Source organism: Monopterus albus, unplaced genomic scaffold, assembly GCF_001952655.1.
Source record: "Monopterus albus unplaced genomic scaffold, M_albus_1.0 scaffold83.1, whole genome shotgun sequence".
NCBI classification, from domain to species: Eukaryota; Metazoa; Chordata; class Actinopteri; order Synbranchiformes; family Synbranchidae; genus Monopterus; species Monopterus albus.
Window position 1 is genome coordinate 1,280,918 of NW_018127963.1, and position 20,416 is coordinate 1,301,333.

Genomic DNA, 20,416 nt, shown 5'->3' on the forward strand with positions numbered 1-20,416 from the left:
AAAAAGGTAAGAGCCCATCACAGGTTAACAAATCACAAAATCACAGTGATGCTTGATCAGTCAAAGCGAAAAAAAATTCACATACAAGAAGTTCTAAATCAGCAAGGTCTGGTATTTAAACATTTTTACTATAAATGCAATAACAAAACATTAAAACATTTTTAAGAAGATTTTGTGCAAAAGCTATGGAAAACATTTTTTATGACGACAATTCTGCATGGGCTGATATGGGCCTTCATTTTCTTGCCCAGAAATAATAAGCAGAGCATTTGAATAGTGTATATTGTTACCTCAGATTAATGGCGCAGTTGATTCCACTGCACTGTAAAATGCATTATTTATTTTCTGCATCTTCATTAGATGGGAGCGGGGCGTGAGCTCCTGAGAAGGGACGCATAACTCGCACTGTTGCTGTGGTGTTACTAGCTTGCAATATGGAGCCCTTGATGTTGGGTATTATTTTAACCCCTTGTCAGAAGACTGAGTGAGAGACTCCATTTTCAAATCTTGCTGCAATGAAATTACAGATAATGAGTAACTCTTGCTGAATGTAAAGAATTTGCCTTGGCACAACATTTCAGCCAATCACGTCTTAATGAGCCAGCTCTGTCAAAAGTGGAGTTCAGCCCCAGTTGGCCCTGGGTAGAAGCTGGCCGGCAGCACGATTAATCCCTGCCATTAAAGACGGATGGAAACCCGTGCCTACTGGCTCAGCATGATTAAAGTGGGCTGAACTGTGCTGACAGAAATGCATCATAAATGCCTGCAGCCTCAAGAACATTTTCATGTAAACAAAGGGTTAAGTAGCACACACATGCACACTAAAGCACAAGTTATACTTAGTGTCCACATTACTATGACTGTCCTCATGGTGTAAATTTTGTCTTCTGCCTATGCCACTCAATGCAGACCCATGTGGACAGTGTTTGCGAGTAACAATTTATACCTACACGGACTATATGTACAGACCATACTGTATGTGCCAACAAACTCACAAGAGCACTAGTTTAGTAACAAAACTGTATGCAGCTCCACTCCCATTCTGAAACATATTATTAGCTTTGCAAGTTTTTATAAAATGCAATATCAAATTATAAAAATAAAATTTTGAGACATGTCACTCAAAGCCACAACTGTCAACCTCATGATCACAGTAAATGAAAAGTTTGTCAATAAAGCGATTAAGATTCATTCTCTGGAGATGATAAATGTCTATGTATGTGATTCATTATTAATGTACAAAGCACTTGATACCAACATTGTCATCCATAGAGCTTTCTACTAAGAGAGGGAGCTAATAGTAAAAGGACAGTTGCGTATCAGGAACTGGCAATACCAAATAGGGTAAAAGAAAATACATGTGCAAAAAAAACTTAGAAAGCACTGGTGACTCTGATAATGTTTACAGCACCACTGTCTAACTGTAGTGACTGATTAGAACATGGAATGTGCTTTGTGTTATTAAGTGCAGCTGGTATTCCTGAGGCAAAGTAGTTGAAATGTCTTCCAAGAATGACAAGAGTGAAGTCTGACTGTTGCTGACTGAAGACCAGAGCTGAGTTTACAGTGAAGGAGTGCCCTGAGAGCTGCCTGCTCTCAAAGCAGACAGGATCTTTGACTGTGGAAAGCAGGTCAGGCTACACTGGAGTTTCCCCTTCAGACAGAGTATGTCTTGGAGAAGGGGACATAAATAGCAATTGTGAAGACACACCACTAAAGAGTTCACTCTGTCATTGACTAAGGAGCTGAACAGAAGAAAGGGCTATGACTGGGACGTAAGAAAGATATGAAAAATGTATTTTACAGAGCAGGTTTTCTCTGCTGTCCTTCTTTACTGAATTGGCAGAGGCAATTTTAAAACTTACAAAGAGGGAAATGAAGAGAGTGGACCATGGACAGATAACATCTGCTTTCTTGGTTTACTGAGTGTGTGCATTCATGTGTATTTGAATTTTCCAAACACACACACAACGAGAGGAGAGGGGCATGTCTTGCAGGCATGATCAGTTTAACTCAACAGATCCCATTGTTCTCCTGCCTAACTGGAAAACCCAGCAGAAAGCATTTCTCATGGACAAGCTACTGTACTACTCCTGAGGGGTAATGCTAGTTCCCATGGCAACTCCTGCACTGGATAGCTGATAGGCTTCAGTATGTCTCCACAGAGCCCAGTCAAACGCCGTTTTAGTGTGACTTTTTCAATCCCATACTCTCCACTCAACTTATAAGAATTAAAGGTATGGAAAGATCTGAATCTTATAAGCACTTGATCTTTTTATGTGAATGTGTGAACACTGCGGAAAGTTTCTGAAATTACACAAATTTAAACTGACTACTGAAAATGTCAAAAGGAACACAAATTCAGAAAGATGGTTTCCAAAGTACAACATTTCAATGCTATAAATTCAGCGGTATAGTTTCAACATTAAGTATTCATAGGTGATTGAACGTCACAATTATTGTGGGTATTTCATTGCTTTGAAGGCTATTACTGGCTTCCATTAAAAGTACTCTAAAAAGTACTTTAATAAAATACACATCCACTGTATGGATGTAACAGGGTGACTACATCTATACACAAGTTAAATTCAAAACCATTTTAATAGCACTTTAAATTAAATTTAAGACCAAACCTGCGATGAAAATAGCAAAAGTAAAAATATTCTTTTTCCAAGTAAACACAATGATGTCAGTTCAAAATGATCAGTAAAGTAAATTAACAAAAACTGTCAAATAGTAAATAATTCTTAAAAATAATGATCAATTCTTCTTCTTCTTTGGTCTGGTAGACTAGAGAAATTCTCACAGGGAAGTGGCTAAAAAACATTTAAGACCAATCCAATCCACATTTAGGACAGTTTAATACTTTTTAAATACATTTATTAAGTAAAACTGTATTTAAGACATTTTAAGATTTCTTAAGGACCCACAGCCACCCTGTATAAACATAGCAAACTTAAGTCTTATGTCCACTTAATTGTCAATTTATTAGGTACATCTAGAAAAAAAACTTAATACAGTCTAATACAACAGCCCTGGTTTAAATCCTACCTTCAAGAATTTTATAAGTGTTTGTTGAAACTTTATCCTATATAGCATATTTTCATACAGAAAGGGGATTCAAAGCGCTTAACAAAATGCACACAAATAGATGAAAGATTAAAATGCATTCACAAACAGAATGCAAATTAGAATAAAACATTAAATGCAAATTTAAAGCAACAATTATATGACAGCACAAAGTAGTAACATGCAAGTGTAGATACCTAGTACTTTTAGTGTAGGATAGCTGTGGCAGACTGTGGATTCTTACTGTTCTCAATATGCTTTGTAACCATTTTCCTTATTCTTCCCAAGATTAATGTCTTAGTACTTAAACATCTGAGGTGAGCGTACTTTCTTCTAGAAATTTGATACATTGATACATACAGTCAGCTGAACAGCACAATAAAGTAAACTGAAGTCATTGAGTAATGGAAGAAAGATACAAGTAGATAAGATACATGAATTAAAAGCAGCAGAAAAAAGAAGACTCTTTGGTTTAGTATTTAAAATGGCTACAGTCGGGGCAGGTCTAAATTCTTAAGTGATGGGGTGACTGCACTTTTTCTGTGGCTGCTTCTAAATTGTGGAACACTACCAGCTGACATTCACTTTATTACAGATCTGGCACTTTTTAAGACCAAGCACTTTTTACATTGGCTTTTACTTTTCAGTAGTGTACTCAGAAAACATACAGCATCTCTGATACATTTTGTACCCAGACAATTGAGAGAGACTTGTAGACAATAAATAGGGCCTTCTTAAATTAATTCTGTATTTAACTGGAAGCCAGTGCAATGATCTAAGGACTAGAGAAATGTGTTCTCTGTTCTTGGTGTTTGTATTCTAGCAGCAGCAATTTTAATTAAATAGAAATGAAATTTAGAAATATGGCGGACAAAATATTCAAATTAAAACTAAGTGATATACATAGCATATGAAAAATGGCCAAAAATCAGGTAAGACTAAACCTGATAATTTAAAAGCTCCCTAGTAGGATGCACAGACCAACACAAGCTTATCAGAGACCTTGAGCCATTTTAAAATCCTCAACACAGCAAAGCATAGAGGGGACAAATTAAGGAGAAGCCCAATAATCACACAGCTGTGACCGTTAAGCATGGCAGAACCATGTCACTGTGACCGTATCATGCTCAGACCAGGATATTAGTTAATCTGCTAAATAACCATCAACTCTAAACGAACAGGTAAAAAATAGTTGAAACAGATCCATTTCATTGAATCTGGCCACAGAAGACATTTGCACTATGGTTTACATAAAGAGTAATAACTTGAAGCAGAGTTTGGCCTGCACGTTGAAAGGGAAAGACCACGGGAGTCAAGGAGACAAGAGGGAGAGGAAGGAAGTGCAAAGTGTAACAGCGTGGAGGAAAAGGGCACTTTGAGTAAATGATTCCTTGAAATTGCACCAACCATAACAAACAGGAAGCTTTGTCTGCTAGAGCTTACTGTCAAGAAAGGCTGGCTGACTATACAGGAAGTGAATGACTGTCTAGTGAACCTTTTCACTCACAAATGCAAATAAAACTGAAGTCAGTCAGGTGTTGGACCACTACAAGCTGAACCACAAATAGCTTCAATCCTCCTTCAGCTGGATTCTCCAAGTCATTTGAGCTCTGCTGGACACCATATTTCAAAAACAAATTCCTTCATTTGACGTTTTGTTACTAATGTATAACACAAGTTAAAAGCCTCCCATGGGTGTTCAACTGGATTGAGATCAGAGGCCTCATAAATGTTGTGTACACACAAAATGGGGCTTGAAACACACGTATGCCACTTCCCACATTAAAGTCTGGATTTATAAAAACAAACTTGACATGAGAATGTGTGCACCTGTACATAAACTCTCACCTGTATGTATGGACATTTTGGATATGAGAGAAATTGGCAACAGATGGTGAAGGAGGGAACTGAAGCCAAATTTTATACCGACCCTTCTTATGGGTTTAATTTTACTTCATATCAAACAAACAATCATATGTCCAAAATGTGGTTCACATCCAGGCATCTGTGTTCCAAATCAATACAAATCTGTGATTCATTATTAAACTATCATTAATCAATTAATTGAGTGTCTGGTGCTGGTTCATCACCGTATTCCCAAACCCTCAGTGCTCAGAGACAGCCAGGCTGTATGACTCTCACACTCAATAACCTACCAGTTGGTTTTGAGCCAGAGCACACACCGCAGTGCTGCTTTGCCAAGGATAATGCCAGGATGTGTCCGGTGATTTCTTTTGATCTTAACCACAGTAAAACTAAACCTTTAAGCTGCATTAACTATCTTCTCCCTCTAATTTTTGACCATTAAGGGCAAAGTGAGAGTCAAAACAAAGTCAAGCAGTATCCATTCCTTCTCCCTCCACTCCTCTTAGCTCCTCCTGCCCTGTCTCTGAAACTAGGTCATATGTGGTCAAGACAGCTGGAGACAGTTGTAGCAGTCAGGTAGCGCAGTAGTAATAACAGGATTCAGAACTAATGTATACGGAATATAGAGCCCATACAGCCTGTGGTTTTTCGGTGGTATTGCAGTGACTGTGCACTAAGACAACCAGACACAAAGACAGTTTCTTTCCCTGGACTATTACAATGATGAACAGATAGTCTATGCTACTCTTTTAACTTGTATATATTGTGCATTTATCTTGCTTTTCTGTTGTGCACATTGGGGGGCATTGAGCTGGAATCAAATTCCTTGTGTTCTTGAAATACTTGGCAATAAAGTTTATGCTTATGCTTACAATGTCAACTAATGAGGCTTGCATTGTAGTGATATGCATACATATGTCTAATGTTGTTTGTAGAAGATGTATCAGCAGTAACACAAGCAAATTATAAAGAGCAATGCTTTTTCCCAGTAATACTGATATTGTACTAATGTTCGCATCAGGTTCAGTGTTACATAATTGACAAACATAAGCTGCGAGAGTGGTATGTGAAGCAAGGGAAATTTCATGTTACCCTTTGATAGTTGAACAATCTCCCACTTTTCTAGTTATGTTGATGGTGTATATTTTAACAACTTCTCACTAAAATGCTACATGAACTGTAGTGCTAGGTCTGACGTAAACTGGACCAAAGCCTGAGCAAAAATTACTTCATTTGCTAATCCATGAAAATGTGCTGGTTTCTGCTAATCAGACAGCAAAACATTAACACTGCAGTCAGTTGGAATGACTCCAAATTACAACTAAAATGCTAACATTAGCTTGCTAATGATGTCGACATATACATGTTAGGCAGCTACAGTACTTTTGTCTAGCAGGAAGAAAGCCACATTGGCATCAATTTTTAGTCCTTTGGATACTTTTAATGCTCTCTATCTCCAACATGCCAAACCAATGTTAACTCTGGTTTCGCCTCGTTCCTTGTTGCACTCTTTCTGTGCTAAAGAACGTGGCCTCTTGGGTCTAACAGCTCCACTTTCATCCTGGGCGGTACCTGTACATGGAGCCTCTGTGGTCCATATTTGAAATGAGCCTTTCTGGTTTGAAAAATGCCTCTTATAACTTGGAGGCATAGAAGAAGTGCGGTGCGGATTTTAACAACAGTAGCCGGAGAAGGGTAGAAATAAACTAAAGATTATTGCCTAAAGATAGCAAAGTGGAGCGGGGGAGTTTGGTACTTCAGGGAGACAACACTCCAAATTTGTGCTAAATCTTAGTTAATGCAGCTTTAAAATAATAATAAAATTACAATCACATTTAATAAAACTGCAAAAGAAAGCACCTGTAGATTTCTTACCAAGTGTTCCACATTGTGAATATTTGGCCAACTATAATTTAATTCTTTCTGGACATTTTTTTTTTGTAAAGTGACTGATGAAGCAGACAGCACTGTGAGTAAGTAACAGGAGGCAGGGCTGTGGGCACTGCATCGGGGTGTGGGTGTGTGTGTGTGTGTGTGTGTGTGTGCACGCGCATAGACCCTTTGTCAGAGAGAAGAAAGAGCGAGAAAGTGTAGCTGGTATCGGATTATCAATACTACAGAAAATTAACACTGGTACTTTTTCAAATATTCATAATCGGCATGTATAGATAAATTGACAACACTATGCCAATACATGGCTTAAAAAATGCCAAGCAGTGAGCTTCAGTGTCCCTGCGTCTCTACTGGCTGGTCTATACTCTATCAGTCTGCAGCAAAGTGTTTAAGACATTTACCTGTGCGTCTCAGAAGTTCACTTAATATGGGTATTGTCTTGTTTGTTGTATGAGTTGATCGTGAAAGCGCAAGGAGCTAGTGGACTGTAAACAAAGCAGAGACCTTGCACAAAGATCTCACATGTGCAACTGATTCTTGCTACTTCAGATCCTAGGGCTGGGCAATATAAACAATAAAAACCATTGTCGTAGAAAATGACAATGGTCGATAAACTATCAATAAGGGACTATGCTTGATAGCCTATCACATCACAGGCAAGGAGGTGATCGTAACCAATCACATGGTAGGTTTTTTAAGAACAAACAATGTACGGCTACCAGACACAAAGCAAGTTTGGTTGAGTTCGCAGAGCACAGCACACTTTACATGCTACTGTTGTGGTAAGGTTACTACACGAGAGTCACGGAGGTGAGTGCTCCCTCATACTGGTGGGAATAACAGCTTTTTGAACAGAGCCAGATCGAATGGCTCAGTTCTTTTCATAGAGTTCCTTTTTTTTTTTAACACATCTGTGGTGTAATTAAATGCTGAAAGTTCATCCAGTTTCACGTCTGTGTGTCTGTGAATTTGACTGAGGGCAGGGCTTAGATATGCAGCAGAAGCACACAGCTGTTGTCATAGCTGACTGATCTCCTCAATGCATGTTAATATGGTGTATAAGCTTTTAATTTCATGGTATCATTTCATATTGCCTAACAATAATAATGCCTGAAATGCAAAGTCATTTAGTCCTAGCAGTTATCTTCTTTTTGATTTGTGGCTAAATAAATTTAAGTATAAAATAAAAACATTTTATCATCATTGCTGAACAGTAGTGGAAAAAGTACTGACATTCTTTACATGGGTAAAAGTAGCATGTAAAAATACTCTGCTACAAGTCCTGCATTTGAAATGTTATTTAAATAGCAAAGTATTAGCATCAAAATATACTTAAAGTACCAAAAGTAATTATTATGCAGAATGGCACATTTCACATGAATACATATTAATGGATTATAATTACTGGTGCATCATTGTGCTAACCAGAGTCAAGCAAATAAATAACATATCACCCAGCCCTATCAGATGCTGTAAAAAGTTATGTTTGATTGAAGCTTTTGGGGAAACATTTTTAACAAATATACAGGACTGATGTTTTGTAATGAAGAAACGTGTCACCCAGTGTGGCAGTGTGTTTTATTTCTTTTGAACAACAACAACAACAACAACAACGGTCTTTGGCTCAGATGAATATGCTAATCCAGGCTGGAGACTGGCTGACATTAACAGATTCATTATTGGTTTTAGCCTGTTGAAAATACTATTAATAGAGAAAACCACCAACCTTATCCTTTAATATACAGTAATATGAGAAAGTTTTCACGGGGTCATACATGTTGGTAATAACAAGCCAGACAGGCGGCAACATGAGAAGAACTGGCCAGTCTCTCACAGTCCTGACTGCCACATAACTGTCGAAACTCTGGGTGTGTCAACATCAGTTTGCTCAGCCAACAGACCTACCAGACAAACAGTACAGAACTACAAACAGCTACCTGCCTTGCCTTCGCACCACACTGTGAAAGTCAATTTTTTCCCATCTGCAGTATAGGGTCAAGGGCTTAGGATTGCATACATATGTATACCTCTGAAATAAGATGGCTAAGTTAAGATGGCTTATAATAGTAGTTATACCAAAAATACAAAATGGTCTAAAAAGTCCTTACTTTAACATCACAGTATGTGGGGCATACAAATTAGTTCAAGAAATGTTTTAATTAAAAAACTCATTAGGAATATAAACTAAAGCCTTTAAGTAAGAGAGAAATATTCATATATTCAACTACAGTACTGTAAACAGAATGGTAACCACTTGATAATGCTTAATGTGGTGCTAGCGTTCAGGAGAAGCAGTACTCTACTCATGCTGTGATAACCTACAGATCTGACACTGCCTGCTTTGAGTATATATGTATTTTACTGGTGACAGTAAATGTTCAAAGAGTTATTTTAAATGTACAAAGATTTCTTGGACTGAAAGTTGGCACAAAAGTATTTGTGCACCCCACATCTGTACTAGCGGAGAAGGTGTTTCCAGCACCTCGCACAAGTCACTCCCATCATTTTGATAAGGAATATGTATTATCTTATATAAAGCTAACAAAACCCAAGTGTGGCATTGAGATTGAGGTAACCTGTTTCATGTTTATTCAGTAACATTACAGGTTATTTACTGATAAAGGCTACAGAACCCTTGGTACTATATTTGACTGAGAACTGAATTTTAAGGCTCATGTGGGGTTTGTCACCAAATCTGTCTTTTATCATCTCAAAAACATCACTTCAGTATGTCCACCTCCCTCTCAGAGTGATACAGAAAGACTAATGGATGTTTTTATGTCAACCAGATTGGATTATTGCAATACTCTCCTCTTCTGAGGTACAACTGGCTCAGAACTCTGCTGCTTGAGTGCTGACTAGGACTAGAAGGAGAGAACACATTACACCTGTTTTACATTTTACAAATTTGAAAGTGGGCGTCACTAAGTGTTAAGGGCATTTCTAGAATGTCTAAAACCCTTTCACAACATTCAAAGGTGTCAAAACAGAGAAAATGTCACTCTGTATGGTAACGTCTCCCTTAACTGTCGAATCAAAAGCTAACATCAGCGTCATACGGCTTTCCCGAGTTCACCAGTAGCTCTCAGACCATCTCTTTCACTCTACTGGGCATTTTTCCACTCCAGGCAGACCTAAAATTCATTAGCCCCATTCCACACAGTGACATCTAACATTATTGTGTGGGAGACATTCCCGGAAGATCCCACAGAAAGTCTCTGATAAGCAGCTGTGCACTGCTGATGTTAGTTACAGCTAACATTAGCTATAGCCTACCTGTAGGTAACATGAGCACTTGCTGCTGAAGACCTCTACCACACCAGAATAATGTTAATTAAAAGTGAGCTTTAACATAGCTAAGTTCTGTGAGTAAAGACACCAGTAGAGAGAAACACACAGGAGTTTGAGAGCTCCAGCTGAATTCAAGGAAGCCACTGCTGTAACTGTGCAGCCATGCCTGGCAGAAAGAAGCCTCAATGCGGACAGCCACACAGAACTTGTACTGGTGTTGGTGATAATATAGTTACAAACTCACAGGAATTGTTAATAGTCTTCTTTTGTTAAACAAACAGTCTTGGTAGAACAGTGTCAGTGGTTGGACAACTAAGCGGATCGGGCTCTCAGAAGTGACTGCCATTACAAGTCAGTTGGGCCAGCCACTGTTCAACCTGAGCACATACAATGCAGATGCTGTGTGTCAAGCCACACATCTGCTCTTTGCTTGGGTGAATGCTCTCCCATTCTTTGGCACATTTAATTGTGTATTATTTACCATTGAGTGTCAAAGAACAAAGTCATCGATCTGGTACCGTAATACTGCAATAATATTCATATACATATTAAATAAAATACTGGATTCTCTGGAAAGGAACAAATGCAAACTTAAGAAAAGGTAATGCAGACACAACCACCTTTGTTGGTGTTGTCAGGGAATATAAAGATACAACTAGTCAGTGGTAAAGATGTCAAAGTTTGACTACATTTCAGATTATTTTAAATATGTTTGATAAATAACCTAATAATTTAATATTCAGTTTAAGTTTTCTTCCTGACTAAAAGTGAAAAAGTATTAATTTTACACTGAAATACCAGTGTAAAGGAGCATTTTTTTTGTTTTTACCCAACTTATTAAATACCACAACTATCTCTGATCAAGTTTCTTTTGATCAATAAACCAGTTACTCATCTCAACAATATGTTGGATGACAAAATCACCTAATCGCTGCAATAGATGCAGTGTCAGACTGTAAATAACTAATCATGTTTCTTGTGGACAGCAAAAAAGGAGCCACACAAGTCATACTGGGTTAAGAAATAAATAGATGCCCTGGCTGTCAGTTGCCTTGCACTGAGTAATGAAAATGTATTCAGTATCCCACTGATAGCTGTGATGTACAGGATAACTGCTGGAAAGGGCTGGATCTGTGTAGACAGCTTCCTCCTAAGTGGAATGAAAGTCAAGGTTCATTTGACTTTCAATATAAACCAATAATAATTTAGCTAAAATAACTTACATATAGTTGACACATTCACACCAGGTCGAGCAATTTGAGACTTCTGGGAAATAAGCTCATGTGGGTGATGATTAGCATTATCAAGCTTGGCGAAGAGTCAGTCAGTGCTGGTAGACATACAGATGTAGGAGTAAAGACACAGGAAGGCATCTGCCAACTCTGCCTTCAGCGGTGCTATTGCACCTATAAGGATAGCTGGGAAGCCACAGAGCAGCCCTATGATAGCCCACGATGCTACTGTACATGTATACACACACTTTCACAAATCTCTTTTGGGTCATTTTATCTGTCTGTGCGTGGGTTGTTAATCTTTACTGTCTGCAGTTTTGTTATTTCAACAAAACGCAGCCATGCTTGCTGTTACCCTGGCAGCAGCTAACAGTGATCCAAATAAATGTGACTAACAGAGGGTTTATCTGCTTGGCCTACTGCAAGACTTACTAAGGGAAACCATAATAGGTGTAGGTAGGCTCCATGCATGAGACATCCTTGGGTGTTGCCAAAAAACAAACACTCATTAACACAGATACTACCGACCTGTTTGAGCGGTGTGCACATTGACAGATAAAGTGTGTGCTCAATGTGTGTGTGTATATATACAGTATCCTCACTCCCTTTTCAATTATGAGTTCAAGTAAATATCCTGTGCTGCCTGGGGCCTTAGCTCATTCAGATGAACAGAATGTTCCCTCAATGTCATGGATCTGAATTTGCTTCATAACCGCTGCTAAGTGCTCACTTTCTCTACTGTCTCTCACAGGCAGCTTTCAAATAATAAAAGCTCTATTGAATGCCCAAACAACAACTACAGTCCATATGGAAAGTTTTTAGTCCCTTTCAAGTTTTCCACATTTTGTTATATTTTAGACTCATGTTAAAATGGATTCAATTCATTTTTTCCCTCAATCTACACATAGTACTCCACAACAATAAAGTGAAAAAAGGGTTTTTCAAGTGTTTTGAAAATGTATTAAAATAAAAGACACATATTCCATTTACACAAGTGTTCAGATCCTCCACTTAGTACTTGGTTAGGGCACCTTAGGCAGCAGTGCCAGCCTCAATTCTTCTTGAGAATAAAACTGCAGGTTTGGCACCTTTCTTTTGCCGTTTTTTCCCCATTCTTCGCAGAATCATTCAAGGTTGACCAGGTGAGCATTGGTGCACAGCCATTTTCAGGTCTCTCCAGACATGCTCTATTGGTTTCGGGTCCGGACTATGGTTGGGCCACTCCAGGACTTTGACAGAGTTTTCTTGAACCCATTCTTGTGTTTTCTTGGCAGTATGCTTTGGGTCATTGTATTGTTGAAATGTAAACCTTCCTTACAACCTGAGGTCCTCAGCACTCTGGATAAGGTTTTTAATTCAGAATTGCTCTATATGTCCCCCAGTCATGTTGGAGATGCAGAAAAACTGCATCTCATTCATGATGACCCTTGGGTTCTTGTTGACCTGTCTGACCAAGACCCTTTGTACCCGATTACCCAGTTTGGCCAGATCTATGAGGACTGTTGGTGGCTCTAAATCTCTTCTATGTGAGAATGATGGAGGCTACTGTGCACTTTGGCACTGTCAATGCTGCAGAAATTTTCTTGTATCCTTCCTCAGATCTGTGACAAAATCCTGTCTAGCAGGTTTGTGGACAATTCTCTCAGTATCATGGCTTCGTTTTTCACTCTGACATACACCATCAACTAGGAGTCCTTATATGGATAGGTTTGTGCCTTTCCTAATTTTATCCAATGCATTAAATTAGGCACAGGTGGACTCTAACCAAGCTGTAGAAACATCTCAATGACCATTGATAGGATCAGGATGCACCAGAGCAAAACTGCAAGTGTGATAACAAAGAATCTGAATACTTATGTAAATGGAATATTTCAGTTTTTATCTTTAATAAATTTACAAAATACTCAAAAAATCTTTTTGCTTTACCATTGTGGAGTATTCTGTGGATTTATGAGGAAAAATGTAACTGAATTCATTTATAGATAAGTCTGAAAAACAGCAAAGTGTAAAAAACTTGAAAGGGTCTGAATACTTTCTGTATTGACTGTAAATGTGAAGGAGAAGTTGGGTTTGAAAATGTGAATAACAAAACTGTCATACCTCAAAACATTTCAGCTAGAATAGAGCTTAAATTTTCCTCTGAAGTTGTTCTCTACCTTAGACACTGTATTGCTGTGAAGTTGTGCAACAATAGTCCTTCCTTAAAAATGGATATGTCTGATCACATAAATGCTGTTTTCAAATTGTCTATCCTATTCAGCTGAAAATGTGTATTCTGAAAAGTATGGAGTTTTTAAAAAAATGACTTAAAAATCCTATATGTGCATCTTAAATCGTTAGAAACCTGCATGAACTTTATAAAAATGACAGTATAAAACTGACACACAATGAAGCAAAAGCTTAGTTGAGAGATTCTGTTATGAGAACACATTGTGTCATTATATTGAAATAGCTGTAATGAAAATACAGTATAGATTAAAGAGGGACCACATAGTGACCTGCACATGATAGGAGTTACTCACTGTACATTCAATGCTCAAAAGCAACAGACAATGTTCACAACCAGCTGGTGAACATATTAGAGCATTTGGAAACTAAAAAGCTAGGCATTTCCCTCAGGAGGCAGGAGACCCAAAACAGACCTAACAAGAGAGTGGATTTTGGACTTGCATTTACCAGATGGCCAGAAACTTGACTCCAAATGAATGATAATGTTGCTTCATAGATGCTGGACATGTAAAAATGATTTCAAAAACTAAGGGTACAAAAAAAAAATGCAATATCTTGATATAAAAAAAAAATGATGAAAAAAAGCCCTTTACTAAACAATAGAGTTTGTTTTGAATATATACATGAATGTCTTGCTCCTGCTCTTGTTCCAGTAGCCCACTTCTCATCAGGTTGTCCTGGTTCTCAACACCTGATGCGGACCTTGTTGACCCAGGCGACGAGCCGGTATGACTCTTGTCACAACGGGCACTGACAACTCTAATCACCAATGAGGTAGACAGGTAGCATTAAGGGCCCAGTCTGGATACTGACCACGCCCTGACCAGGGTTTGAACCCCCAACCTTTCGTACCAAAGCCAGTGGTATTAATCACTAAGCTATTCTGTGGGAGTTCCAGTACAAACTGACAAACTGGTAATGGCGAACCAACCGGACATAGTAGTGGTGGACAAACAGAAGAAGAAGGCTGCAGTGGTAGATGTAGCAACCCCAAGCAATAGCATCATCAGGAAGAAGGGCTGAAAGAAGAGATAGAAAAGATGTGGAAGGTGAAGGCACAAGAGGTCCCCGTGGGAATAGGAACATTGGGGGCTATGACCCCCAAACTGGGAGAGTGGCTCCAAAAGATCCCCGGGACAACAACTGAGATCTCTGTCCAGAGAACGAAATTTATTGGATATTTCAAACTTTTTTAACAAATAAAAAACTGAATAATTGGGCGTGCAAAATTATTCAGCCCCTTTACTTTCAGTGCAGCAAACTCTCTCCAGAAGTTCAGTGAGGATCTCTGAATGATCCAATGTTGACCTAAATGACTAATGATGATAAATAGAATCCACCTGTGTGTAATCAAGTCTCCGTATAAATGCACCTGCACTGTGATAGTCTCAGAGGTCTGTTTAAAGCGCAGAGAGCATCATGAAGAACAAGGAACACACCAGGCAGGTCCGAGATACTGTTGTGGAGAAGTTTAAAGCCGGATTTGGATACAAAAAGATTTCCCAAGCTTTAAACATCCCAAGGAGCACTGTGCAAGTGATAATATTGAAATGGAAGGAGTATCAGACCACTGCAAATCTACCAAGACCTGGCCGTCCCTCTAAACTTTCAGCTCATACAAGGAGAAGACTGATCAGAGATGCAGCCAAGAGGCCCATGATCACTCTGGATGAACTGCAGAGATCTACAGCTGAGGTGGGAGACTCTGTCCATAGGACAACAATCAGTCGTATACTGCACAAATCTGGCCTTTATGGAAGAGTGGCAAGAAGAAAGCCATTTCTTAAAGATATCCATAAAAAGTGTTGTTTAAAGTTTGCCACAAGCCACCTGGGAGACACACCAAACATGTGGAAGAAGGTGCTCTGGTCAGATGAAACCAAAATCGAACTTTTTGGCAACAATGCAAAACGTTATGTTTGGCGTAAAAGCAACACAGCTCATCACCCTGAACACACCATCCCCACTGTCAAACATGGTGGTGGCAGCATCATGGTTTGGGCCTGCTTTTCTTCAGCAGGGGCAGGGAAGATGGTTAAAATTGATGGGAAGATGGATGGAGCCAAATACAGGACCATTCTGGAAGGAAACCTGATGGAGTCTGCAACAGACCTGAGACTGGGACGGAGATTTGTCTTCCAACAAGACAATGATCCAAAACATAAAGCCAAATCTACAATGGAATGGTTCACAAATAAACATATCCAGGTGTTAGAATGGCCAAGTCAAAGTCCAGACCTGAATCCAATCGAGAATCTGTGGAAAGAACTGAAAACTGCTGTTCACAAACGCTCTCTATCCAACCTCACTGAGCTCGAGCTGTTTTGCAAGGAGGAATGGGCAAAAATTTCCGTCTCTCGATGTGCAAAACTGATAGAGACATACCCCAAGTGACTTACAGCTGTAATCGCAGCAAAAGGTGGCGCTACAAAGTATTAACTTAAGGGGGCTGAATAATTTTGCACGCCCAATTTTTCAGTTTTTTATTTGTTAAAAAAGTTTGACATATCCAATAAATTTCGTTCCACTTCATGATTGTGTCCCACTTGTTGTTGATTCTTCACAAAAAATTACAGTTTTATATCTTTATGTTTGAAGCCTGAAATGTGGCAAAAGGTCGCAAAGTTCAAGGGGGCCGAATACTTTCGCAAGGCACTGTGTGTGTGTGTGTGTGTGTGTGTGTGTATATATATATATATATATAGTGTGTGTGTGCGCGCGCGTGCAGCATTGCATTAATGCATGACATTTCACAGGTTTTCATTCATTTGACTGACTTAACCTTCAGTCAACAATGGATTAACAACAGAAAAGTCCAGAAGGCACAACAAACTTTTATTTTTCTAACACCATCTTTTATAACATCATAATATACTTGTTACTTGGATGTTAACATATTGTTCTTATGACAACATACGAACTCTTACTTTGCTGAACTAAGAAACCTCACTTTTGTATGTTATGTTTCTTGCTATAAAATAGTACATTGGTATGTCACAATATATTGTCTTAATGAGAAAAGGTCTTTCTATACCAATAGATCACATTCAATATCAAAGAGGTTTAGTGCTAATAAATGGCAGACCCTCGTCATTGCATAAGCTAGCTCATTATCAGATCCTCTGTATACTTCATCTAATAATTTCAGGAAATGAAAAAAGTAATGAAAAAAATGTACACTAGCAGTTTAACAAAAGCTTTAAAAGGCTAAAGAAAGCTATTTACTGTAGAATGCTCAAAATCTGGTTTTGCTACTGCAGCTCCCTAGGCTCTGGCTGTACACATTTAATTACTTGTGACTTTCATTAGCCACAGAGCAGGCAGCAGAGCACTCCTCTGACCCTGGCTCTTCCTCAGCCTTCATGTTGACCATGCACTAGCTAACAACTGAAGAAAACCAGCCTGCTGCTGGAATTATTGCCTCTGCTTAAAGTTCCATTCCAGAGACATTTTAATATTTATATTGGCATATAAAAATACTCAGCTATAAACAATATATAGTCACAGTTTTTACTTGCCCCCTCATTGTGAATTCCAGGATCTATGAATATTCAAATACATGCAAATATGACCACGGCACCCCCTCACCGCTGCTTCCCCGACATAGACCGGTGAACTCAATGTATCAGGATGAGACGCAGGAGATGTAGCAGTTTGTTCGAGTCTCATTCACCCATTACATAGCAATACTGTATAAATGAGATACATGTCAAAGGCACAAATGTACTTACAGTCTGGCTCAGAGTTTGACAGCATGTCTTTTTTTCAGTTGGTCCAACATGTAATCTATCAGGGAAACTGGATTATTAGCAGCAGACTGTTTGCACGCAGTTCGACTACTAATACGGTAGCGTTAATGAGCCAAACGTAGCATTTCAACTTGCTGTTGACACTCCAGTGTGTCTATTATCTCCTGATGTTAACGAATATCTTTTTTTTTTTTTAGCATTCAACAAGTGCACCTCCCTTTACAGAGATAGTTGCTTAATTGGTTAAGAACAGAGACAACAAAACAGTTGTTTCTTGTGAGCTAGGATTTCTTTCGGTGTCAGACACTGTTGCAGATACAGTAAGGGAGAGAGCATCCTTAAAATCAGAAATTGTGATTTCATTCACCTGTACTTAAGTGTCTTTTAGCATGATGCTGAATTCCTGTCAGGTTTAGTGATGCTGTTCTGTAGCCAAAACTAAACTTTGACTTTATTACAGTGTGCAAGAAACAAAACAAAAGCCTTTTCTGCCAGTATTGAAAAATACAATGTTTCTGGTACTCTTCAATAAACGTGAAAGTTATTCTGTGGTCTATTCTCTGGAGAACAGTTCTTTCCCAGGGCAGGCCACGTCAGTGAAGGCATTTTCTAGAGCAGATACCAAGAGGGTGCTGTCTCTCTTGTAGCAGACTTAATTAAAACCAACCCTTATTCATCATTTAAGCCATGTTTTTACAGGCAGATAAAACCACAGTAATAAGTAAGACAACTAAAGGAAGGGTATTAATAAGAAGGAACGGCTGACAACTAACTGTGAAGTACTTCAAAGTCACACTATAATCTACATAATTCAGAATATCTCAGATGGTTTTGACTCGCTACAAACAAACATCACATTTAAACCACACAAATTTCTATGACCTTAAGGTCTTGATTTCCAAAGGACTACTAACATGTTTCTTAACTGTATATAAACAGTTTCTATTAGGGCATTGTGAATTACAGATTAGTGAAAAGAAAACTCAAACCAAACTAACCTGACATTAAGCAAATACCCACAGCTAATCTCCTGCTTCTGTTACTAAGCAATGAGTAGTCCTCTTGTCATGTTTATAAGATTGTCAAGCATTTACATGAGTCCCTAGTAAAAGAAGATACCCCAAAGGCTGGCTGGCGCAATTTAGTAAAAAAAAAAAAAAAAAGTATAAATGTGCTTAAATTCCATAGCTGCTTTTAGTTTTCCCACTACAAGCTCCCGTTAGACTGGAAATACCATCTGAACCACATCTGCATTTTTATTTGCATATCATATTACAGTCAAATCCTGTGGTGACCAGGTAATGGGGCCTGTTCAGTGCTGAGCCCATATAATAAAATCAAATCAACTGCTTTTGCACCATCAGGTTTGTTTGTTTGGGTATGTGAGGGGGGGGTTGCAGGTGCCCAGCAATACCAATGTGAGACAGTATATCAAAGCTTACCTAGCAGAAGAAGCTTCAGCTCCCTTCTTGCATCTTTTTTGTCCCGCCGGAGCTGTTTCTCGATCTCGGCGTTGATTCGTTTGGACTCCTTCGCCTCCTCACTCAGGCAACAAGCCATCATGAAGTCTAAAGTCATCACCGCATGAGCCGAGAAGCCCGTCTGACAAGGGGCGTCGGGCTACAGTGTCACACAGTGTCAAATAAGTAAACCCCCTTCCCTCCGAGCAACAGGCCGTTTTCAATAAGTTAAACCAAGGAAAATACTGTCAAGTTTTGATAGTCTGCTGCAGAATCAAACCTCCTTTGTTAACGGTACAACTGCTGTCAAGTGTCTAATATTTGACAGCTTACCCAAATACTCAGACTTACAGGGGCTGACAGCTCATCACAAAATATCTACCATGCAACATGTTCACAAACATCTTTGATGACTGGCGAAGGTGCACATAATTTTATTTGATGCACGTTCCAAAATAAATGAAATTCGTTTGGGTAACTCACTAACTAGCTTGTAAGCTAAATGCGGCTAACGTTCTAACCAAGCTAACGTGTCAAGTTGAATTTTCAGTGTGCACCTTTTATTTCCTTTCCCTCCTTAACACCTGGTCAGCCCGAAAGCCTAACTATCGTGAAGAATTCGCTTTTATATTTCCAATGATTAACTTCGGTCCCAGAGACAGCGGAACACAACTGGCTGCCACATCTGTACAACCCTCTGCTGGTTGCCCGGCCGAGTACAAGCCTATCCGCCCCGAAACCAACACTGTACGCCCGCGCACTGACAATGAGAGACCGTCCAACTGTCCATCTACTGAATAAACACAGGTTAGCTCACTGTTTAAAGCACTCGACGAACGATAACCTTTGTAACGTTACCAATCCTAATGAGACCACTGCTACACGGCTGCGTTCAAAGCAGTTTTCCGCCTGCAGCCCACCCAGTGACCAGGATTGCTAAATGGACAGGCTAATTGTTAGCTAGCTACTTTCGCTCAGCTAGCCATCCGTGGAATTGCAGACAACTGGCTAAAAAACAGAAAGCTCGGCCTGACAGTGGACCTTCATTGTATTGAGCTAGTATTCTCCAAAAAACCTCGCCAGGACTGAACCCACAAAATGCGAAAACGTCTTACTGACAGTCAAATGGAACCTTGTAGTCCGTACATTTTATCGCTCCTGGTATTTTTTTTTTTCCTGATGGTGGTGCTTGCTCCCGTCACCCACTCTTCAGCCCCGGTATGGTGCTGCTGCTGACGTTGCTTGGGATATAAATGATTGATAGATGTAGAGCGAATAAAAGAAGAGCTTGTGGGTGTTTGAGGTGGGCCTTTCCTGATTGGATATTTTTCAAGTTTGTTTGAGAGGAAGCGCTCCTTTTGGAGGCGTGTCAGTGAAATCGACTGACATTTGACTGAACGGGCAACGCCCATCTCCTGTCAAAGATTACACATCTCACGTTGACTGTTGAAGCTTTTTGTTTCCGTTCATCTTTACATCTGCCCACAAATTACGCAAGTTCACATATAAACATTTTCAAAAATCGATAGAGCACGTAGGCAGTGGTGGAAAAAAAGTTTATTCAATCAATTGCTGTCCTTGAATAGCTTGCAGTTGTTGAGGTACTTCTGGTAGTTATTTGAATTTA

At 39.1% G+C, this 20,416-nt stretch overlaps 1 protein-coding gene across 1 annotated transcript in view; it reads right to left on the reverse strand.

Annotated features, from left to right (window-relative positions):
* Positions 1–20,027, reverse strand: part of LOC109964012 (guanine nucleotide-binding protein subunit alpha-11) — a 39,892-nt gene extending 19,865 nt beyond the window's left edge. Inside the window, exon 1 of the mRNA XM_020607012.1 lies at positions 18,772–20,027. Within this exon, the coding sequence (XP_020462668.1) occupies positions 18,772–18,907 (136 nt within the window). The 5' untranslated portion in view covers positions 18,908–20,027. The remainder of the gene's footprint in view (positions 1–18,771) is intronic.
* Positions 20,028–20,416: the final 389 nt, after the last annotated feature.